Raw genomic sequence first — 25422 nt, 5'->3', positions numbered from 1 at the left:
AATTACTCCAAACTGAAAATCATGAAAAACATGAAAATCAGGAGAACACCCAGTCTGCAGGAGGCACCTGGGAGGAGAGCAGTGGTCACTCCATTCCATGGTCTGCCTGTAAGGGCTGAATGATATATGCTGAACAAGTACTGCAGCAGGAACAGAAGAAGAGGAATAATTTTTATTAAGAAGACAAAATATTTTTATTTTGTTACATGATCCTTATGATCATGTAAAACTGACTGTAGGCTTTGACACACAGGTGAAAGAAGATGGATACAGGTAAAATAATGCATTTGATCCTATTCTGTGCCAATTCATTTTCACACAAAAGCTGACCTGGTCATTTAAAAGTAGCATCTGAGTGACCCAAGTGTGAAAGGGGTCAATTATGTTTTAGTGAACTAGATAGATTCTGACAGATTTCAGGCAATTATGGGCCTCCAGGAAATCAGGATCTGAATCAACAGCATGTTTAAAACAGGCTGGAATCAGCTTTAAACACCTGCATTTACTGTGGAAGTGATATGTATGCAAATACTGCAGTCACTGGAGATCTGCCCGGTACAGTAAACACTTTCCAACTCACCCTAAAATCGATACTTCGATTTATATGGACAATAAATCCATAGCTGTAGCAAAGACCAGGCAGGAAAGGCCACCTATACCCAAATCCAATTACTCAGCTGAGGAAAGAGTTTTGCCTATTCATGTAGATCTTAATTAATAGGAGGAACAACAATTCATCGTGTGTTTTTACCAGTCATCAGTTGTTATGGATCCAGCACAGGCTTTTTGGGACACATCTATTTGTCCAGGTGGTAGAAAGATGTTTTGAATTTACCGAGACCAACTAGTGGAAGCAGTGGGAAAAGGCCCTTCTGAAGGCAGATGACATGCTCAAACAAGTTATTTGATACATCCCTATAAATACTAGTTCCAATTTCTGGCCCCAATATGTTATATAGCTGTTAGAATTACTCTACATTGTTTGCTCAAAACATTTTCCAAATACCACCCCAAATTATCCTTTCAGGTACACCTGCAAAACTTCATGCCTGTCCTGTTTATGGGCTCAGTCATAAGCTAAATCATTTAACAGCTACAGACTGTCATATCCTTAGTGCAAGTATGAAAAAGAACCCATAATCTGAAATTCTTTTATTTTCCTTTTTTGTAATTTTTTTTTATTTTTATCTCTAAAGATAATCGCCAAGAGCACACAGTAACTCTACCTTAATTTCTTTGTGGACTGATTAGGAGAGGAAACACTTGAAGAGAGCTTCACAGAAAAGAGAGGTGAAAAGATAGAAAGTAGAGATTTCAAACAATATATATTTATATACATGTGCTTTTACATGTGTAAACTTATATATATTTGTTTGCTGCAAAATGCCAGTTGGAGAACACAGATTCAGTTTAAGACCACCAAGTTTCTGAAGACTGAGGGATTCTCTGTTAGGAATCTGTCATATTGTCTACCACAAATGCCTTGTGCCGATAAACTGTTAAATTCTTTTCCTGGAATTTGAGGTCCGAAGGGAAATGATTGACTACACTTTTTCCCCTGACTCTCACAACAGCTATGTGAGGAAATTACTTGTGGAGGGAAGTAGCTGATGACGAGAAGCCATTGTCTGTCAATCCTGGATACAGACAATATTTAAATACTTAAAGTTATAAAGGAAATCAGTTCATGTGTTATTTAAATTTCAACTAGATCAGGCAATTTCATCAAAGTTCAATAAAAACATGTGTCTTCATCTTGCCATAAGTCAAGGCCAAGGTATCTGCAGCAGGGCCCTCTGGCACAGGGTAACTCCACACTATGCAGGATGTCTGCCAGAGTTAAAGGGAGGTTTACAAGCTGATTGTTCATGGCCCTGCAACATCTGACAAACACTGTGGTCCATTTAAGTGAAGGTTCCTTGCCAGGAATCAGCAGTTTCAGGAACTGCTTGCATGGCTCTTCCTCCCTGTGCAAGATAGCATGGCTTCACCCAGAGGAAAGTTACCTTGTGCTGCTGGGAAATACAAGTGTGCATATGGGCAGTGATCACAGAGGACTCTAGGATGAACTCTTGAGCTGATGTGCTGAACTCTTTTGTTGCCTTAGCTTTGCTAATATTTTTAAAATATCAGTCTTCAAAAAATTAAGCTTACAAAGTCTGCTTATGTAGGAATGATCAACATACATATAATATTCTAGCTATTAGCCCCTAAATTGGAGCCTCTTCAAATCCAGTTTAGGATACTTTTACTGAAATTTAAACCAGCCTACAAAATTTATCAGTAGAGTTACACAACTTGGGTTTCAACTGACCTAAGGTTTTGTGCACAGCATTTTTATAAGCTGACTTGCACACTGATAAAGAAAACTGTAAACTGAATTATTTTGTAATCTAAGCAGCACTTGAACTGTAAAATCATACCTCAGATGCTGAGAGGTTTTTGTCAATACTGGCCCACAGACTTACTATTTCCAAGAACCTGACTACTGCAGAAATGAAGTTTTTTTAAATTGTAAAGACCATATTGATGAGTTTCGCTCTGAACTGGTTCATAGACATAGATGACAGTGGCTGTGTTTATGCAAATCTTACCTAAATTAGGGTGAATGTTGCTAACACCAGCAGAGAATCCTGACCTTGCTGATTTATACTTTGAAAAGATGAAGGCTCAAGTGAACTAAAATTCAACTATCAGCAAAAGTGCATAGTCCAGGACAGACACAGGAAATCTGAAAGTAGATGTGTAGATTTAATTTTACTACTTAGCTAGTTCTGAAGATTTGGTGCAGTATCTGCTTGTAGAGTTTCTTTGCCTCTCATCTGTATTTTTTAAATTCCACAGTAACAAATTTTTGGTTCAGTCTTGGAAAGTGCCTGCTTTTACTCTGTCAGGCTGGAGAACAAAAGCACTCCCTAGTAGGTAGAAATGACAGCATTATTTTTATTCACTTTTGAATAAAGCAGTTTTTCTCTAGATTGATACAGCTAACAAGCTCTAACAGGTATGCACCCCTCCACTACATGGAAACTGGTAACATTTCTATATTTTCTTTGTGAAAAAACTGAGGGGTATTTACCTCTCAATGTGAAATCCTTGTGGAGAGAAGACACTCTTGTTTTACCTTGCCCTGATGGTTTGAGGTCAGAGCTATAACCACCATGGGGTTTACTTTGACTATGCATACTAAGATAAAGACTGACATTTGTCTCTGAAAGAGTTTTTGATTAATATAATGAGTATAACATAATTTTTTCATTGTAAAATATATACCAACTTTTGCAGTGAAGGTATACATATGGTTTACTTATGTCCTTTATCGGAGTGATCTTTGGTGAAAAATAAGAAATAAAGAACAGGGGTTTTTTGTAAGGCTAAATGGCATGGAAGATCGGGAATATCATAGCTAGTTAGATAATATCAGTTTTATTTTCTCTGCTCAGTAATATTTGCACACACAAATGCACAGAGGGTAGAAGTGTCATTTCCTAAATATACTTCTTCTTAAAAGAAGGCAAGCTAAAGCATCAAATAATGCCTTTGTGATAACATAATTACAGGCTTGGCAACAGTTTCTGACCTTTGTAATAATGATACTTAGAACAAACAATAGGAAAACAAATCGGCTAAAAGAACAAGGAAGCCCAAATACAAAGAAATTTCTTAGAAGACTTAGGTTCACATCTTCACTGAGTAAAACAAACTCTTGGCTTTTAGAGATGTAGAGATGTAATACTGCAAGCTAAAATTTGCATGAAAGTTTTATGCAAGGGTGAGAAAGAACCATCAGTACAAAACCTGCCACCCCTTTTGGTTAAGGCCCACGTTCTGTTTAGGAAACATTCAGACGGAAATGGACTCATTTACATTGCTCAGTTTGGTGAACTTCAACATTTGCAGAAGTGTTTCTCTGAATCACATGAATGATGCTTTAGGAACTGTACTTGAGATGTGTTATAAAAGGACACTTTTTCTTTTTGTTCTTCATATTAAAACCCCCTACTTTATTTAAATAAAAAAGTGTTTGTCATTTTTCCCACAGCTCAAGATTACCAACTTTCAGCTCTTTACCTTCCTGACTCCTTCTTCTCCTCACAGTCTACAATAGAAATTAAACATTTGTTTTATGGGCTTTTACTCATCTCAGTAGTAATTCACACAGTCCAGGAGGGGTTGAAAACCCAGCAGGAACACTCCATATGAGAACGCCCAAGTTGTCTCTAGTTTTATCTACCATTAAGTAGACATAAACCATTGTAACCCTTTAGCTCTTGTTACTGCTTTGTAATCAAACTAAGTAAAAAAAATGTAAAATTAAAATATACTAAAAGCAGTCTTTGAAGAAAAAACAAAATACATTCTTCAGCTACACTTGCATTGATGAAAAACTATTAATAGAGTTTTTCTAAGTGCTTACAATAAAATCTGTGCTTTCACTTTGCTTCATTGTAAATCTATTTGCAATTGAGTTGAAATTGCATCTCAGTTTGTTTTTCCTGTAATCTGAAACGTCATCCTACATTCTTCATCTAGAAGGGTGTCTTTCTAAAAGTGTAACAATATCAAAGAATTTATGAAATAAGAACTTTTGTCCCCTATGCAATAGTGCTTTAACCAAAAATTATGAAACACAATAAGTTTTGAAAGGCTTTCTGCTGTGGGATATATTTTAAGAGTTATTTTTCCATCTCAAATCACAAAGCAAATCTCAATTTTTTATAAATTGGCAATTTTCATTTTGACTTCACTCAAGGGCTTTTAAGTCTTTTTCACAGGTGTGCTTGACACTGACAACAGGAAGATAAAAGATGTAAGAGAGAAATCACATCAGCTTAATTTAGCAGTTCTCTAAAAATAGAGACATCTCTGCTGTTCCTCTTCCACACCAAAGAAGTAACACATATCTTGTGATTTTTTTACTGTTTGATTTTCAGTACTGCCTTTAATGCTTTATATATCATCTTTTGTCAATTGAAGGGAAAGAAATCCCTATTCCTATCAGAAAAGCATTAAGCAGCTGTCACATTAGCTTATGGTTGCAACTTGGATGAAACCATGATGGCACTGAATTTCCAAGTGAGTTTTCTGTGCAGAGTGCCACAAGCCAGTGAGTACAAAGAGTAGCAAAAAAAATCCTACATGGATTTAGTTTTATTACTCCAGAGGCTTAGTACTTAATATGAGACTAATACAGATCCATCTACTAAATGTTTCAGAAATCAGGCAAGCAAAGCTTAACATTTCTCATTCTATGGCACAAGCTTGAGGACTGATGCAAATGTCTGTAAGACTGGATCATGTCACTTGAAGAATCCTTATTTAGTTTTTGTTTCAGTATGTCCATTGGTCTGTCGTATTTTAAATATAGGTCTCCCAAAATTAAAGAAAAAACATGTATTTCTAACAGGGAAATATATGTAACAGAACTATATTTTGAAAAATTATGCATATGAAACCATAACTTAGGGTGGATGTTTTAAAATCCATGCAAGCTTCACTGATTTGAATTCTGTTGGAAAGCTGAAGTTGGATGGGAAAAACTTATAAAATGTAAGAGGAGTCTAATTTTAAACCTCTAAAGAGGAATTCTTCTCTCTCTTGATGTACTACATTTACAAATTAAACCACAAGAGACAGACAGAGACTGTGGGTGCAGTGGGGGAAGGACATAGTTACCCTGTACTAGATGAAAATGTAAACAGAGCATAAACTAAACCCCAACAGATGCAGCAATGGGAGTGGTACATTGTGGTTCCAGCAGCTTAACCTGCTGCTGTAGTTTCAGTCAAGCCAGCAGCCAAAACCCACAGAGTCACTTGCTCACCTCCCCCACCAGACAGGACTGGGGAGAGATTTGAAAGGGTAGAAGGAAGAAAAATTGTGAGTTGAGACAATTTAATAAGGAAAACAAAAGCCATACACACAAGCAAAACAAAATGAAGAATTAATTTGCTGTTTCCCATGGGCTGATAGGTGTTCAGCCATCTCCAGGAAAGCAGGGCCCCATTACATGAAAGAGTTACTTGGGAAGACAATCACCATCATTCCAAATGGTCCCCCCTTCCTCCTTCTTCCGTCTACTTTATACAAAGGTCATGATGTTACAGGCATGGAATATCCCTTTGATCAGTTTGGGCTACCCGTCTGTATGTGTCTCCTCCCAGCCTCTCATGTACCCCCAACCTCCTTGCCAGCATGGCACTACAAAAAGCCGTGTGGTAGCTCTGTGTAAGCCCTGCACAGCAATAACAAAAATATCTCTCTATTGTCAACTCTGTGTTCAGCACAAATCCAAAAAATAGTCTCATACCAGCCACTGTGAAGAAAATTGGCTCTATTCCAGCCAAACCCCACACACTTGGGCATTTAAAAAGCAAATCATTACAAGTAAGGGTGAATTGAAGCAGGAATTTCTTCTCATCCAGGCTTTCCTCACAAGGAATTCAGGATTAGTGTCAGAGAATCTGCCAAAAGGAAAGATGAAATTGGGAGGAGGATTTTCTGTACTCCACATTTCCTCAAGAGGCTATTTGCCCTCACAAATGACATGCAACATCAGTCTTGTGTGCTTTGCATGCCCCCTTCTCCCCTGCAGAAGACTCTAAAGGAACCACCCATCATTCTTCTCATTGTGATGGACATCTTCATTACTGAAAACAATGTCAAGGAGACCTACCCTTTTTGGAAAGCTCTTGTAGGTACATAATCAGTAAGTCTGGTGTCTTTCAATTCCAATTCAAGAGGTGTCTGCATTTGGAGGCACTTATGTTTTACTGACAGTAGCGTTCCACGAATGCATAAAATTCGCCTTTAGTCAGGCTGTGAAGGCTGACGCTGTTTTACATTTGGCAGCATCTAGGCATGCATTTTTTATCTCCTTCTTATCAAGATGTTCCCTCAGAAAAAACAAGTACAGAAGAAAATGGTTTGAGATTAACACAAACCAAAATGTGAGACATATTAGATAGCTTTATGACCAGTGTGATAGATTTAATGGAAATTTTCACCTATATTCCTAACCTTCCCAAGTACCTGTAATTTCTATAGGAACAGCACCTAGGGGCCTGTGACAGCAAATGTCTTTCGTTTGCTCTATATTATTAGAGTACTGTGGTAACTCTGATATAGACAACAATTTTCTGTTTGTTTTGAGAAGTATAGAGTTGTTCGGCAAAAAGGGATGCTACTTGAGCAGGATTTTTGAGGCAACAGACTTCACGAATAAACATTTGCTATGCTAAGTCACAGACAGAGGAGTTAAAATAGAGAGCATCAAGGCTTTTTTTCCAAAAGTTATGTGACAGTGAGTGCTTTTTCAAGTTAGCCTGAAATTCAAGAATAAGTTTCATTCTTGCTAGAACTCCCCTGACAAGAACTGATTGCAACAGATTTGACTCAAAGGACTTTTTGCAATTGTGCCCATCTAATGATCATTTCACTACCTGAAACATGCTTGCTCTGTGTTATGTGCATGATATACATACATCTCTGATTTCTTTGCAATTCCTATTTTCTTATTCCTTTATCTAGGATTCCAACAACCTAGCTGGAAGCAACATTAATCAATACAACTTTCTTGATACTGACTCTCACCACTTCTGAATATTTTTGGTGACATTTGAAGCACTATGTCAAATATATCAGAAAGAAAGAACCTCAATAAGCCCCCACTGAGCTGCTTCCTGCTTAGCTGTACCTTTTTCTGGATCTGTACTCAGGTTTTTCTCAGTTGATTATCTCTTTATTGCACTAGCCTCCAGTAGAAACTTCACATTTGCCAGGTCTCAGGAATCATCAATGGTTCAGAAAACAAGTTTTTTCAGTAAAAGCCTCTATCAGAAAGCACAGTTTTTTGTCAGAATGGTTATTTCCAGCTATGGAGTTTGAGGAACTGACCAGTTACACTGCTCATGGCCTATGACCACACAAACTAAAGCTCTTTTTAAACAAGATTTTAGGTTAAGTGACACCAACTGGCACCTATGTTTTTTAATCTAACCTCCTATAGCAGAACTGTCTTGCAACAACATGCTTGGAATAAACCATGCAGGTGATGAGAGTCCACAAGCAGGAGTGTGCCTGAACCCACTCTCTCTGTAATTAAACAGTAGAAATGGACCCACAGTTATCGGCTGATTTGTCCTGGCACCTCTTCAACCCTTATTGTAACTCTTTGCAAAACCTACTGGAGATCTATCCTCTGCCTTTCTGGGCATATGTTGCCATTTCTTTACTTTTTCAATGTTGTACTTTTGTGAAATTGCCTCCCCATACTTGCAGTTTAATGAAAGCAAGCACACAAATTGAGGTGTGGGTTCTTTCCTGCAGCTGCTGAATGCTACCATGCTGCTTAAAATAAATACACTAAACCATGAGCTATTGCATCTGCCAAGAAAGATCTATGAAAAGCAGACAGTGAAAGCACGGGTCTGCTTTGCAGACTGCAAAACTGAAAGTAATTTTGCAGAATTACAGATGATGCAAATAAGACAGCTGCAAACAGAACATTTTTAACTAACTTACATTTTGCAGATACTGAAGCTCAATAGTTGTTTTTTTCTTGGTAGATGAGGGTTTCTCCAGCCTGTAAACCAGTCCAAGCAATTGCAATCTGTCCCTGGTTCTCTTGTTTCTTTCCTTATATTCTGTTTATATTATAAACACAGCAAGGGTCATTGAATGCATGTTCTCCTTTCCCTAAGTTGAAAAAAAAAGAAAAAAAAATTAAATCCAGCCCTTATTTGAAATGGATCACAGTTTAGTTGGGGGAAAAAAATGTCAGAAGATACTGTGCACTACAGAAATCAAGGTAATGACATCTAGAGTAGATACAATGGATTTAGCTCATGGACAATGTATGGACTAGCATTCTCACACAGACATCAATTGAATTTCAACTTGTGATTATGTGATTTTCTTTATGTTCCAGTAACACAGGAGGTGTGATAATGAGTAGTCTACAGAGCAATCCAGACAGGAGGGATTGATGGGCCAAGGTCAATGGTGTGAGGTTCAATAAGGCAAAATGCCAAGTCCTCCACTTGTGCCACAAGAACCCCATGCAGCACTACAGGCTTGGGGCAAGAGTGGCTGGGAAGCTGCCCAGTGGAAAAGAACCCAGGGGTGCTGGCTAACAACAATCAGTGCTATGATTTAATTGACACGGTGGTGTTTGCTCAAAGGTGCTATGATCTTGGATGTCTTTTTCAAGGTTAATGATTCTATGATTCTAAGTATCAGAAAACCATTCACCAGGGAAAAGGTAGCTGTTCCAAGATAGGAAGAAGTCAGACTGGTAAAACATTATGACAATTTGGAGGGAGGCAAGACTTTTCAGAAAGTAATTTTAATGCATTGAGTGCACTCAAGGAAAATCCATCAAGCTAAAGAATGTTTTTAGTTGATTAATATATGATTCATGTCCTAAATTTCTACTTTGATGTATTGTTTTCCTCACTTGTCATTTCTCCTCTAGGTTTTCAAGCCAAATGTTCATGATATGATCCATCTGGCTTACAGGGATCAACAACACACTTGTGAAAAATGGTTAAAAACGAATCCCACCTGGATGCTTTGACACTGGCAATGCTCCAGAATAAAACAGTCTCCATCACCCTCCCAATTGTGTATACACTGGTGGCTCTGGTCAGCATCCCTGGCAACTTGTTCTCCCTTTGGGTGCTCTTTTGGCACATCAAACCCAAAACACCTTCTGTTATCTTCATGATCAACTTAAGCATCACAGACCTTATGCTGGCCAGCTGCTTCCCCTTCCAGATTTCTTATCACCTCCAAAGCAATCACTGGAGATTTGGCAAGACTCTTTGCAGCCTTGTGACAGTGATGTTCTATTCCAACATGTATTCTTCCATACTGACCATGACCTTTATCAGCATGGAGCGGTACATGGGTGTGGTACACCCCTTGAAGTTGATCAAGTGGAGAAGAAAAAGATATGCCTTGGCTGCCTGCATAGCTATGTGGTTTGCCTTGCTACTAGCCTTCTACCCACTAGAAACTACAGACCTCACCTATGAAGTGAAAGAATTAGGGATTATAACCTGTTTTGATGTACTAAAATGGGATATGCTGCCTACCTTTGCAGCTTGGGTAGCCTTTCTCCTCACTTTATTTGTTGTGCTATTCCTGATCCCTTTTGTTATAACAGTTGGATGCTACATTGGTATCATTAGGAAGCTAATTCAAACATCAAACAGATATGGTAATAGGCAAAAGACTAGATCCATATACCTGGCAACAATTGTCCTTCTGTCCTTCATCACTTGCTTTGCTCCCAATAACTTTATCCTACTTGCGCATATGATCAGCCGCCTATTTTACAGCAGCAGTTTGTACCCTACCTATAAGCTCACCTTGTGCCTCAGTTGCTTCAACAACTGCATAGATCCCTTCATTTATTATTTTGCATCAAAAGAATTTTACCAGAAATTCATGCAATTGCTTCGCCATAATGTAGTGGTCAGCGACAGCTTGGAAAACAGAAGGGAAAGTTTATTCTCTGGCAGGACCATGTCAGCCAGATCGATGTCAAGTGGACCTATGGATGGGTTAGAGGGAGTTAGAGTCAATTTGCAAAGGCAGGAAAGTGTTTTTTAGTTTTAGGTATGCCCAGAAGAAAGACATCTGTGAAACTCATGAGTAGACACAGAAAACATTTCCTTTTGAAAGACCATGCTCAAGATACCTTGCTCCGGGGACAGCATTCAAGCTGTAATTAAATTGCATTTCAGGATTTTCTGGTCATGGAAGTGCTAAAGGAACTGAATTTATTCAAGAACGCACTGAAGCAAATCAAACAGGGTTAGTCTGGAAATAGCCTTGCTGCATAAGACCAAGGGATATGTTTAGAACAATTACTCTCAGGTTCTACTATAGTTAATCAAAGACTTGCAATTCTCAGTGAATGTGAAATATTACTGTACATGGATTAGAGCATACACCAAAGCTGGATTGGGAGTAGAGGAGTTGTTTTTCTAAAGAATGTGCTAAGCTTTCTTTTGTTGTTTTTTTTTTTTTTTTAATTATTATTATATTTCCTTCTCTGTTGTTATATTTTTATAAAAGAATAAAAGTAGCATGGTATTTTACCATTAATACATAATGCACAGCCACTGTGAAATCACAACACTCACCCACCTGCTATTCAGAGTCAAACCACTCTGACACTTGAAAAGGTTAGGTTGACTCATATTATTTATTTCAATCTTATACAGCAAAACATCTCATACAATGAAAGGAAAGCTAACAACGTTTGCTAATACAGCTGCATTTCTTGAAGTTATTCATTTCTCAGGACTACGGGGAGCAGTTTATTTAAGGAAACAGACTTTGCCACAGTAACCTATTACAGTACCAATGCTGCTTGTATGTGGTTAGTATCAACTGGTCATTTTCACCAATGTGTAGGCTACATGTAGAAGAACCATCCCCCTCAGCAGAATTTAGCTTTACATGGTGCCTGGGAGGTGACTTTTTCTTCCTTACAGAGATATGTAGATTATAAACCAGAATTTTCAGATGGATAAATGAAAATTCAACCACAGACTGGAGAGTTATTCTGTGCCAGCAGAAACTAGATGAAAACTTTTCCTGATGGACAGATGTCAGAAACAGACTTTTTTCAGGCAGGCAAGAAAGAAGAAAAGAAAGAGGAAAAGAAGGCTTCAGAATGGGAGCTGTACAAAACATCCGGAAAATAAGTTATGGCAGGTGGTTTGAGCAGTCCTGTGTTTGGAGCCCTCCTCTGAAATATCTTTCTACAGCTTGTTTGCATATTCTGTGCCATGTTTAATCCTTCTCACATCTCAACAACTGCCTGCCTGCCTGGAAAGACAACTGCTACAGAACATGCACTGGGGACAGACAAAAGATAAGTTTTTCCTGTGGTATTTACAGCTTTTTACCTACATTTGACCCTCACTGACAGAGGAGAGACACAAACCACCTGAGAAGACCAGACAAGACCCCCTCAAAAGCAAGACAAAAATACACCATATCCTTTTTCTGTGCTTCATCTCCATCCAGCACTGAGGAGAAAGCTGTCTGCAGTGTTGTAGATAGTTGGTTGAGACGTCTTATGCTGCACTGATCCCTGAGCTCCTGTGCCTAAGTATTAGGCAACACCCATTTTTCATTTGGGTGTCTCATGGTTAAAAACCAATTTTCCACCACTAATTACCATGAATTTCTCCCCAGTGGAGGGTGGAAAACCACAACATGCACAGTGAGATATTTGAATGTTCTTCAGTTTTTGGAGCAGAATAAATGTGAGTGGACCTAGCACTACTGTTTACAAGCCAATATGAACATTCAATGCTTTGTGGCATTTCACAGTGTTAGTTTCAACTGATCTATACATTTTCTGTGTACAAGACCAATCTTAGTGATATGTAACTCACCTAAACCTTCCACCAATTTACCCTTCACTATTCACTTTCATATGTTTCCAGCTTTCTCACTATCACAATTGTTTAATTGTTTTCTGCATTTTGTTGTGGCAGAATTATTTTTTACATTTACACTGAAAATATCTCTCCTTTTTCTTTTCCTTTTTTTTAACACGGAAATATTTTTACATTGAAGGCTTTACTTCTCCTACATCTAATGCAGAATTTGACTCTGTTTTATCTTGAACATGGTCCTCAAGTGCATAGTCTCTCCTAAAATATGCTGCAAAGTGCCTGAACTATAACTGACACAAAATACAGCCTAAGGGCAGAAACCTTGCACTTTGGACATCAACTGCTATATTTTGAAAAATAGTGAATTGTTTCTTTTTCAAGTGAGGAAAAGATGCTTACAATGGACTGAAAATGTTCTCTCCAAACTCATGCAGCTCTTCATAACCCTTCATCTCTCTTTTGAAAATGTTTAAAAAGGAACAGGAAGGATGCCTCATTTGAGTACACATCATGGCATTTTACTGACTAGCTTCTAGTTAACTCCTGTTTGGGTCAGTGGGATTGTTCCTTGAAAAAGGAATATAGAAATGAACCCATTAACAGCAACCCTTCAAGTCCGATGGCATATACTGTGAAGTCTTGGAGAGTCTTTATTAGAAAGGAAAAGAATAAATTATTATTAAAAGAGGCCCATCGTACTGTTCTTTGATCTTGGAAATACACCCTCCTGGAGCACCATAAGAATAATGGCTTCTACCCTCCTTGATGCGTGATTGTAAATTGGCATCCATATACATATATACATATAAATATAGACATATAAATATGCATTGCAATTTGTGAAAGTTACTGAGAAGTTCATGTCCATATTACTTTCAGTTTGGGGAATATGGGCCCTGGGCAACTTGCTTACTTGTAAGCATTACTGTATAATTAATGTAATTTTACTGAAAAGAATGTAAAGGCTTCTGTTTGTTTTCAGGGTTGGGAGGGGTGTTCGTGTTTGGTCTTGTTTTTTAATTACTGTATGGAAATTTAACGTATGAATGTGCTTGAACTTTTTTATAATATAATGTAATAATTAAAAAAAAAATTAAAAGTACATGATTTAAGGTTCATTCCTGTGTTTTTACCTGCCATGTGTGAAAAACGTCCAAGCATAGAAGAGGGCAGGGAACCAAGTTATGAAATAAAATTACTGTATTTCTCTTTGTTATTGTGGATTTTTTTCAGGTTTTTTCACATTTTTTTACAGGATGGATATATATATTAGAAGTTGGCATTGTCATAGACCCTTCACACAAGTTTTAAATGTATCAATGCTTTGATGAGATGTTGGCTAACTTGAATCCTTCTCCTTATGCAATAGATGCACTGATACATATATATTTTTTAATTTCTATGCATTTCTGAAGGAGCCTAGCAGTCAGAGCCTGTCCTATCCCCAGCCTGGAGCAGTGCATTGGAAGAAACTGGGAACGGACAGTCAGGATCAGTAGACATGGAATCATAGAATTATAGAATATATCAACTTGGAAAGGACCCACAAGGATCAAGTCAAGCTCATGGCCCTGCACAGGACCATCCCCAAGAATCACACCATGTGCCCAGGAGTATTGTCCAAACACTTCTTGAACTCTGTCAGGCTTGTGCTGTGACCATATTCCTGGGGAGCCTGTTCCAGGGCCCAAACACCCTCAGGGTAAAGAATATTTTCCTGATATCCAGCCTAAACCTGACACAACTTCAGGCCAATCCCTTGGGTCCTATTCTTGGTCATCAGAGAGAAGAGGTCAGTGCCTGCCCCTCTGCTTCCCTTCACAAGGAAGTTCTAACTGCAGTGAGGTCTCCTCCCAGTCCTCTTATCCAGGCTGAACAGACCAAGCGCCCTCAGCTGCTCCCCATAAAGCTTCCCCTCTACACATTTTACTATCTTTGTAGTGCTCCTTTAGGTGTTCTCTAAGAACTTCATGTCTTTCTTATATTGTGGCACTCAGGATGCAAGGTAAGGCCACACCAGCACAGAGAAAAGCAGAACAATCACCTTGCTCAACCAGGTTGTGATGCTGTGCTTTCATAAATGTTCCCTAGACTGACTGTGTTCCATTTTGGGTTCATTGTCTGTTTGGCTACATATAAGCTGATACATGAGAGGGCCAGAGATTATCCTGAAGTCAACTCATCACTTTTTGTAATTTTTTTCCAGTTCAAATTGTTTAAAATAACATAAATAACATGAGGTCTACACTGATACCCACCAGGGTGTTATTTCTCTAAGGTGATAGGCTATGTGCTTCCCAAAAGACAGGAGGGATAGCATAAATGTTTGTGTGTGAAATTCAGTGTTGATAAGTGTGAAGTAATGCACACAGGGAAACCCAGTAACATCTTTGTGTATAAAACGATGTTGCTTGTCAGTGACTACAGAATCATAATCCATAAGTCCATTCATCAGCTCAGCATCATAGAAAGCCAGGGTTCACCCATTTCTAGTTTACTCTCTGAACTTCTGGCCTCTGGCACAGAGAGGATTAATAAGGACTAGAAAAGACCAAGATAAGAAAGATCATATGGTATGCTCTAAGATATTAATTTAAAATCTCAGAAGTTAAATAGTTTGATTGCTCATCTCAGAAAAGAGACAATATAAGACAGGTAGGAAAAAGGCCTCCAAAATCCTCAATGAAGTTGCAAAAGCTGATTTGGATGACTTACACTGCCTTTGCCTAATAATTGGTGAACATATTAAGCTAATGAGATCTAGGCTTAAAACCAGATCAAGTTTATATCTTTTCTTACAATGTGTAATATAATTTGAAAACACTTTGGCAAGAATCTTGTGGATGCACTTAGTACATTGGTTCAGAGAAACTGCAAAAGAACAGGGCAAAGAAGTCCATTGTAGATTATTAGGCAAACCACCACAGGCCCAGGAAGACCTCAAGGATTAAAGGCTGGAGGAGTACTAAGAAGAAGTCATAGTATATGATTGCCCTGTTCTCCCTTCTCTTGAAATACCAGTGTTTGAGGCAGGACACCATAAACAAGACAGTCCCTTGGCTCCCCTCTGGTCCATCTCACACTCCCAGTTAAGCCCTGCCAGAACCACCTTGGAGCCTGGCCTTTTCTACCCTGCCTGCTGGGGCACTGCCAGGGGGATTCAGCAGGAAATTCAGCCTGCTACCATCTTGGAAGAGCCTATTCCATCGTCAGGGGTGCCTGGGGCACAAGCTTGATCATCTGTCATTTAGCCCCTTTTGACAGGTCACAGAGTCACAGGATGACTGAGGCTGGAAGAGACCTCTGGAGGTCACCATGTCCAATCCCCCTAACCAAGCAATCCCTCATGATCAGGTCAAGATGAACTTGTGTCTTGCCCTTCAACAAATCTCTCCAGATGCTTGTAACAGTTCATCAATTTTGCTTCAAAATACATCATTATTAATTCCATTTCTGACATATTGTCTCACCTCCAGTCTCATTTTTTCCATCACCTATCTCTCTCAAAGGCTGCTGCTGTTGGAGCTGACTAGCAGCACACCAGCTTGTGTATTTGGGGCAGGGCAATTCAGGGCAATTCACTGTTGCTGGTGGTTTTTTTTTGACTTCTCAGGCAACAGCCTAGTCTACTCTTTAAAACTCACAGCTGTATTAGGGAAGAGTACAATTCTCTGGCATGAATTGTCACAAATACATTGGCAAATACATTCTAGTGTACCTTTTCTGCAAAAAGAAAAAAAAAAAGGGAACAAAATATTTTTCAATGACCTGACAAGTCAATGAAAAAGCTAATTTAAGATGCTATGACCTGGCAAAGTCCATTAAAATAATCAGTTTTAGTGGTAAAATTTTTAGATGTATCTAAAGTCACAGTTCTTTTAAGTGCTCCAAATGAAAATTCTAATATAAAATAACTCTTACAAGAATGATTAGGATATAAGACTTGGTTATTGTTCTTAGTAATTAAATCCATCCTGGAAAAAAATAAAAACAACCTGGAGTCTTTTATAGGAATAAATGTATTTCCTCATTTACACCACAGTTCATAGCCTCAAAAGGGGTTACTGAGAGCAAACTTTCAGTCATACTATTAATTTTTATATACTTGGATTGCTTTCATTCTGGATTAAGTTTTTGCAAGTAATTGTTTTCTTCATGACAATATAAAGTGTAATCATGTAGTGTATAATAGAGTACAGCATAATGCTTATTTGAAATATCTTTTTTAAATCTTTCTTTTTTATTTGATAAAAAAACCACAACCCTGCATAACTGAAGTCTGGACAGCCAGTGAACTCCTGGTTTTCATTACTTAGTTGCAGGTCTTCTAGTATTTTTCCTTGAAGTCTAAACAGATAGAATATGTTATCAAATGAGGAGACTCTCAAGCATCTTTAATTATAAAACATGAAGTTCAGAGCTGCCAGACAGATTATCTTTCTAGCTTTTAGCATAAATAAATACCTCAACTCTCTTCTTGACTATTTTATCTCAGGAAGATGTCTTGCAGTCAGACTTTTTCTTCTGCAGAAATTTTCAGCACAGGGACACTGATGGTTCTCTTTCCCCAGTTTCTGCACCACTGCCCACATGGCCTGGCTCTGGCATGCCCCAGTTTGCAGAAAGAAAAGTGCCATTGTCCTACTGAGAGCTTCCCAGGCTAATTGTCCTTTGGAGCTTTTCCTAGTATGTCCACAATTTTAACTGCTGTTGTTGGGTATGGTGAAGTACAAGGAAAATGGAGAAGTGTTTTGTTGAGTGGCTTAAATCTGAGGATATCAAAAGGTTTTTCTCCTCTACTGTGTACCTGAGCAGCTTTATCAAAGGAGAAAGGACAACAGACTTATATGAAGTATAAACAGATTCAAGCTAGAGATGGAAGAAGGATTAAAGAAGTAACTTCTGTGGCAGCTGGGCAAATACTTTAAGTGTCTGCAGAGAGACACAGGAAGTTAGTTTCTGCAGTAGGCTATCTGCAGTTAGAGAATGTCTGTAAATAGGTTTTTTGATAAACAGCTACTTTCATTTTAGAAACATGGCACCTTTTCAGCATAAAAGCTGGGAGCAGCAGTAAATATCCAGATGTCTGCTGTAAGGAAAGGTATGTGATTAACAGACAAATAAACACTATCAAGATACAGAACAACTCACAGAGTGACTCAAACTTCTGGAAATGTGGGCTTGCCATGCACAAAAGGTGTAACTTACCTGATCAAGTGTTGCCCTAAGCCTCTTATTGCTTGGCAGCACTCATGATGACTGGTAACTGTCTCCTTTATTTCCTAAACACCTGCTTTGGTTTTTGATTGCATTCAGACATCCATATGTCAGCAGATCTCTTTGTAGACAAACACTGCAAAAGAAATATTGGTATCCCATCTTCTTCTTGACAGCTGTTTTTGAATTTTGACATCTTCATGCTTGTAACAGCAGGTTACAATAATATTCCTGAAGATCCCAGAAAACACTCCAATAGGTTGTAGGTCTTTCTTATCTCCCCAAACTCACACGGCTTCAGAAAATAAAGGAAAATATATAAGTTAATGTATAAACTAAAGTCTCTTCCCATCATTCACCTCTAAAAAGAATCTATCCATCTTCTCAATTAGAAACTATCTATGAAATGCAATGGCTTTTTCTCCCTCAAAAAGTTTCAGCACCACAACACCTCTGACTTGGTTTCCCCAGTTCCTTTTTATTGTCAACATGCTGCTATTTTTTCCTTTCCCTATTTCATCTTGCATTCCATAGTATATGCAGAACACATTGGGATCCCACCCCATTTAGATGAGAAATGCAAATTTCTCTGTACACTTTCACATAAAGTGTCCATATATTTGAGCTTTTTTAAACCCCTAAACAAGTACAAAAATAAGTTAAAATACAACCATTAGTTTTTCTTCACTTGATTTATCTGATAAAATTGAGATGATAGAGGACAGAAGTCTGACAGTGTTTATTTCCATATTCAATAAAGGTATTTGTTTCATAGAGTAGAATTATTCCTATTCTTATAAACATGAAAATTTGCTGAAGGAGCCTTAAGATCTGTAGCAATCATGTCTTGGCACTTAGCTTATGGTGTCTCTTTATCCCTCTAATCTCAATGTCTCTCTTTAAAGATACTGCTAGACATATTGCCATTCACATCAGCTCTGCCTGTCCCTCAAGGTACACATCTGCACACACACATGTGCATCCATTGCTCAGCCTGGAGAAGAGGATGCTAAGGGGAGACTTCACGGCAGTTCAGAGGTCCTCTCGCCTTCCTCTCTAGGTCAAGAGGGGGGCAGGCACTGACCTCTTCTCTGTGGTCACCAGTGACAGGACCCGAGGGAGTGGCCTGAAGCTGTTCTGTTACGTAATCCTTAAAATTAAAACTAGGAATATGAGCGTTTGGGGTGTGTGGTCTTTAGTTCTTAGAAGTTACAGCGTTTTAGAGATACTTGAAAGTTAGGGCTCCTGATCAAATACGTAGGGAAAAGACGGGACGCACTGCCCTCCGGTGGAGATTCAGATAATAAATATAAAACTCCAAGATGCTCTTGACCTCGGAGCCTCGGAAGTTATTTTCTGGAAAAGCTGGGATTACAGTGAGCCTATTAATATTCTCTTCTCTACCTTGTTTTAAGTTTCCCTAATTTCATGCCATTGTTTTTGCAGCTATCATTAAACTGCAGAAAAAGACAGAAGACTTATTTTCCAGTCTTAGGCAACTATATATTTTTATCTTACATCACATTTGTGTACATATATTTTTTTAATAAGCACACACACACATAGATAACGTGCATGCTGCATATACAATATATATATTATGTATATGCACATTCCCCCAAAATATTTAATGTACTTTTTAATGTATTTTTCAAACTTAAATAACACAGAACCAGTATTTTTTTATAGTCTGATACACCGCTTCTTTTTGTGTAGAAGTGCTAATTGAAGTGAGATTGGGGAAATGCTGAGATTAGAGGTGGAACCTGCATGTGCAGCAAAAACCATAAATATGACTTCAAGAGAGGCTCATGGCTTCAATACAATCCATTGCCTGTCAAACACACACAGAGATATCTAGGGATGTTGTCAGCAAACACTTATCCTCCTGTCCTGTTGGAACCCAGAGCATCTCTCTGGATGCCCTGGATGTCTCAAAGCCCTGGCAGGGGCTCAGAGACCCTGGCAGGAAGCCAAAGACACCTGGAAATTCGACCTTAATTCATAGAGCAAATTGCCAACCTTATATAAAGAATTACGGGCCACAAAAGTTTAAGTAGCATAGTAGTAACAATCACAGGGTGAAGGAAAAAATTTTGGAGCACTGTACAGGGGGGTTTTGAACCTTGTACAGGGGGGTTTGAAATTTTGTACATGGGGGTCAGGAGTCCCAAGATGGAGGGATTTGGGCGTGCCCTGTCCTTCTTCTTTCTTCTCCTTGGCATCCATGTTCAGGATGATGTTGGCATTTGTGGATTGGTTCGTGGTGAAAGTACACTTGCCAACAAGGGTGAAAAGTATTAGAATTGAAGGTAAATATCTTATACATAGTTTTCACTATAAAAGAGACAACCGCCCCGTGGGCGGGAGAGAGTGCCCTTGGCTGTCTTGCTGATCAGACCTCGGCTGGGCTGACAGAAAAACTTTGTAAATAAGGAACAATAAACTCAACTGAAGACCAAAAGCAAGAGTCCAGACTCCTTCTTCAAAGTGTGGCCTGCCCAGAACCACCTTTTCCCGTGTTGGGGCAGAGACAAGTGACAGCCGACCCCGGCACTGTCCCAGAGCCTACATAGTTATTAGACTCTGCTCAGTCTTCCCTTCTGATGCTGTTTGTTGGCGTCAAGCTCACAGCATGGAGAAAGAAAGCTGCAGAGCAGAAGTTGCTCTCAGAAGGAGACACTGGCTGTGGCAACAGCTGGGAAGTCAACACTGGCACTGTGTGTAACTGTAATGCTGTTTCTATGTCATGTAAATCGGGATGTGCTTGCAGCACTCCACTTCATACTGGAGGAGGATATAGCACTTATTTGATATCAGGTGGAAACTAGCAGGAAGGAAGCATTGTTTTCTTTCTTTTATCTTGTGTGGCTGCTGTGGACCTGGCAGCTCATCCTCCTGGCCAGCACAGGCACAAAATCTGCCATTCTGTGCTCCTCTTACTAGGACTTAGTTGTCTTCACACTGATTTTTTTTTTTCAAGGCTCTAGGCTTCTCCAGTTTACAATATCTTTTCTGTGGCAGAGGCCAAAAGCAAAGTTAGTTTGAATTCCTAACATTCTTTCTTAAATTATTCTTGGAATGACACTTTTTAAACTATTTAAATGTGCTGGCCAAGGATGACTCTTTGGGGCTTGGATAATGATTTCTGTATTGTTAAAAGTTGCTTTGTGAATGGCCATGTCCTCCCCCTGGGCATTGCTATATACATGTTTGATGTAGCTGCTTTCCTCGTCCCAGGAGATAGGCATGAAGCAGACAAATGGGCTGGTATTCTTCTGGTACTAATTATACTGCACTGCCTCAGCAGTTGTGAAGTTTCTTCCCAAGGTATGATGTCTTTTGATAACTATGCTGTGAAGACAAAGATCTTCAAATTAAGTATGTGTAAAAACATTTACAGGGACATTATGTATCCTACAGCCTTTATCCTGCAGCGTATTTAAATCTTATTTCATCTGACTTCCTGTACTCTCCACAAAATGTCTCGATAAGATTATAGTACTACTCTGCTTGAAATAGAAAGGAAATTCTGGGACATGGTCACCTAGAGACATTGAGATATTAACAAGCCTTCCAAGCTGAACAGAAGAGGAGGAAGGAGCATTTGTACCTGAGCTGACAAATTAATAGGGATTCTTAAAAATAGCCTATGAGACCACAGAGCTAAGAAAGAAATCTAGGGCATCTGCTCTAAAAGCACTCCCTGAGTCTGGAAAAATCTAGAATACCCCTTCATAAACCAAAGATCTAGTTGAACATATAAAGCAGTCTTAAAATATCAAGGAGATGGAGTGTTGTATGAAGCAGGTAACTCTGCTCAGAAAGCTGCTAGCTAAATACAAACTGTATATAAAAAGACAAAAATAAAACACGGGACGGGGAATGTTAAATGAAATCATGATTTTAAACAGAGTTACTGATGATTAGCTGATGAAATAGAATCCATCTGCAAGCAACTGAATATCTTTTCACCTACAGTAACAAAAAGAAGATGTATTAATTACTTCACAAGCTAGGCAGACACATTATACTATGGCAAGGATTTTGGTGGCAGAAAAAGGTTCCTTGAAAAACGTAAGTGTGAGTTCTTTGAATTGATGAAGTTACCCTAGAAAAGTCAAGCTGCCCTGTGAAAGGTGAAATGCTCATTCCTTTTATAGCAACTTTATAGCTAAGCCCCCAGGGTTCACTAATTTTCTCACAGTGGAAGTGCATTGTTCCCCAAACAAGATGATCCTGTGCTTGCACAGGTGGCTCAGGCAAATTATACATCTGGGTTGAAATACATACACTCATCACAACACACACAAAATTAGGCACAAGAATTTAATGATCACAGTGTTCTTTACATGCTTGAAGGTGTTACTGTCATGGCCACCAAGTCAATGCATAGACAGAAAAGCAGAGAAGTCCAGAACAAAATATTGAGGTCTCTGCAGTTCAGAGCTTTAACTGCTGTTTTGCTTCTGCTCAAAATACCTTGGATATTTGAAAAAGTCAATAGTTTCATAACCAACCTTGGACAAGCTAATCTTTGACTAGCAGAGTCAGCCACGACACAACCTTTTCTGATAACTGCTGGTGTCATTGATCTCCCCCTCGGTCAGCTTGCTGCAGCCTCACACTTGCTGTGCCTGGCTTGCGAGGCTGCCCTGGAGCAGCTAACGGCTCTCCACCAAACCTCTCCCCACCGTGGCAGCTCATGTGATGTGGTTTAGCTTTTCTCACGGGGTTCTTTAGCTTGACATTTGGACCAGCAGAAATAACATATAAACGTGGTAAATGAAAATATGTATTTCAGCAGGTCTGTGGTTTTGTCTTTTAAATAAACAAAATCACCATTTGCCTTGTCAGTTTAACAGAATAACAGATTTTGTAATTACCACTCCTGAAAAATAATAATCCAAGAGCCACATCTCATTTTTTTCAAGTAAAAAACTCTTTTGGTGGTCTCTAGTTTTGGGCATTTTCTTAACTTTCATGAAAAATATATAGAAATTCCACATATTTCCCATTTTTTTGTTTAAGTTTCAAAACCTCTGTGTGCAAAGCAGAATTCAGTTAAGAGAAACAAATCAGGCTTGTTTTACTCTTCAGTTAATGGGATGCCACACCTAAGAAAGAGGAGTTACGTTGGGTGCGTCTCTAAAGGCTCTGCAGGTGTCTAGAGACAGATCTGTCTTTGTTCCTTTCTCTCAAAAGAAGCTGTCAGGAGCTTCATTCATCTCATGTCTTTCCTTTATTCATACACACAGATTGGGATGGAGTCACAGCTTCACTGCTCTGTTGCTATGATAACAAAACTATATTGGAAGACTGAATAAAATGAAGAAAAGAAAATTTGGCCTGTTGATTTGATATATAAACCTTTGCATTATCATCTTAGTCCTCTGGAGTGTCTGATTTTAGTTTATTATGCTTGCTTATATTCAGCATAAAGCAAGGCATAATATAGAAAGACGACTAGATAAGAAATATGTCCCAGATTCTAGGAACAGCCATACAATTGCAATTTCCCTTTCTTTGGTTAGTAATGCAGTCACATTGAAGATATACATATATTAGGATTTACATTTACTTTAAACTTTCAGGGTGGTAATATTTTTTCCCAGAGGAATAACTCTTTTCTGGTGTGTGCCAGGAAATACAAGCTTCTGTTACTTGATGATATCCTTGTCCTTTTATTCCATCAAAAATGATATTGATATCATAAGAAAGATACCATGGCTTTCATTTCTGCACCATCTTTCACACCTGTCATTTGCAAGGAGCAGTGTCACACTTCACAGCCCTGAAAAAGGAACAGTGAATTTGTTCTGACAAGCATACACTATTTCTTTTTCACACAGGCCCTATCTTCCTCGCTGACTCTCCAGATATTCCAAAACTATTTTCAGTATTATGGATATGCAGAGCACAGCTGTCTACATTCACGGTTGTACTTAATCTAAGTTTTTAATTTCTGTTTTCAATTCAGCATAATTTCCCCAGGTTCTTTGCATTTTGTAATAACTTGAGAAAAAAATGTCTTTAAATTTTCAATTCTGGTCTCAAGTCACCATCTCCACAAAAAAAAAAAAAAAAAAAAAAAAAAAAAAAAAAAAAAAGTTCAAACCTTAAATCCTGGTGGAGGATGATATACAACCTGATACAACCTGTCAATTTATGGTGACAAATGGTTGATCCCCATGCACCATGACAGGAGCAGGAGGCCCAAGCTTGAGGGGAGCCCCAGCAGCCCCACGAGGCCAACACAGTCCCCTGTCCCAGCCCCTCCAGGTGCCACAGGAACCCTGTCCAAGTTGTTCCACTGGGGGTCCACATATACAATAGGTAGGTAGGGGAATGTGTGTGCATACAAAAAAGCTTTTCATCGTGATCAGCCAGAGGGGAATTAAGAGACTCCTGGTCGTGTTTGTGCCTGTGTGAGTTCTTAGTGTCCCTGTCCGTGTTGCTCCAGGCGGTTTTCCATGTCTCCAAGTACATGTGCCACACAGTGTGTGCATGTCAGTCTGCTGGCAATGGACCTCACTCTCAGCCCTGCACCTGAGGCATAGGGCTGTGGCAGCCTCACCTCCACTGGGCTGTCAGATTTGGCAACCCTTAACACAAACCATGGAATCACAGAATGGGAAAGGTTGGAAGGGATCATCTGGTCCAATTTCCTTGCTCCAGGGCCACTCTAGAGCACATGTGTGCAGGTGGTTCTTGAATATCTTCAATGTGGGAAACACCACAATCGATCTGGGCAGTGTGTCCCAGTGCATGGTCAACCACACGTTAAACTTCTTCCATGTACTTGGGTGAAAATTCCTGAGCATCAGCTTCTGCCTATTGCCTCTTGTCTGTTGCTTGGCACCACCATGAAGAGCCTGGCTCCACCAATGAGACACATGGTCCCTGAGACCGATGTCAAAAGATCCAAATATGCTGTGCAAACTGCTGTTTTAATGACTGGACATATTTTTAATGCTAGAGGATACATTTCACTTTCTTCCGAGCCAACTGAGAAAGCATGCAGCATCACACTATTTGAAAGTAATCTGAGTTTTTATGTTCTTTTTCTACTACTTTTTCTACTTTTTCACTTAAAAGGCCAAATAGGGGATATTTAAAGTTTGATGAAAATGCAACAGCTGATGATGAAAACAGAGTCACAGCATCATAGAATGGTACAGGCTGGAAGGGACCTCAAAGATGAATGCCTAACCAAAATTTTCCTCTTTCAGTCTGTACCCATTATGTCCCAATCCTATCACTCCATGCCCTTGTGAAAAGTCCCTCTCTGACTTCCCTGTTTTCACCCTTCAAGTGCCAAAAGGTTGTTATGGGGTCTCCATGAAATCTTCTCCAGGCAGAACAGCCCCAGCTTTCCCAGCCCTCTTCATAGCAGAGGTGCTCCCACTCTGATCAACTTCATGGCCTCCTGTGGACTTGCTCCAACACTATGTCCTTCTTATGTTAGTGTTCCTTCTGAGGTAAGAAAAAGTGATAAAACCTTTGTTCCAAACACTTCATGCAAGCATTAGGAGAGCAGAAGGGATGAGATGCTAACCATCATGTGTGTCCTGTACTCAGCACTGGTGAGGCCACCTCTCAAGTACTGTGTCCAGTTCTGTTCCCTTCCATTCAGGAAGGACACAGAGGTGATGGAGTGCATCCAGATAAGGGCAATGGAGCTGGGGAAGGGTCTGGAGCACCAGTCCTGTGACAAAAGACTGAGGGAAATGGGGTTGTTAAGCCTGAAAAAAAAAAAGGAGGCTCAGGGGGAACTTTATCA

General features: G+C 39.2%; 1 protein-coding gene and 1 long non-coding RNA gene across 7 annotated transcripts in view; one reads left to right on the top strand and one right to left on the bottom strand.

The window, feature by feature from the left end:
- Positions 1-13711, top strand: part of P2RY8 (P2Y receptor family member 8) — a 37522-nt gene extending 23811 nt beyond the window's left edge. For 5 of the 6 annotated variants that reach the window (XM_064408235.1, XM_064408239.1, XM_064408238.1 and 2 more), the window contains one exon: positions 9476-13711. In XM_064408235.1, the coding sequence (XP_064264305.1) occupies positions 9544-10617 (1074 nt within the window). In that variant the 5' untranslated portion in view covers positions 9476-9543 and the 3' untranslated portion in view covers positions 10618-13711. Of the gene's footprint in view, positions 1-6425; positions 6644-9475 lie in introns of those variants that run through there. The other variant, XR_010355845.1, reaches the window with a different exon arrangement.
- Positions 1-18066, bottom strand: part of LOC135293736 (uncharacterized) — a 39127-nt gene extending 21061 nt beyond the window's left edge. The window contains exons 1-3 of the long non-coding RNA XR_010355846.1: positions 17631-18066; positions 8524-8697; positions 6677-7832 (exon numbers count right to left, since the gene is read on the bottom strand). This is a non-coding gene — a long non-coding RNA (uncharacterized LOC135293736). The remainder of the gene's footprint in view (positions 1-6676; positions 7833-8523; positions 8698-17630) is intronic.
- Between the last annotated feature and the right edge of the window lie 7356 nt (positions 18067-25422).

Source organism: Passer domesticus, chromosome 2 (assembly GCF_036417665.1).
Source record: "Passer domesticus isolate bPasDom1 chromosome 2, bPasDom1.hap1, whole genome shotgun sequence".
Lineage (NCBI taxonomy): Eukaryota > Metazoa > Chordata > Aves > Passeriformes > Passeridae > Passer > Passer domesticus.
This window is presented reverse-complemented; position numbering and strand designations above follow the sequence as displayed.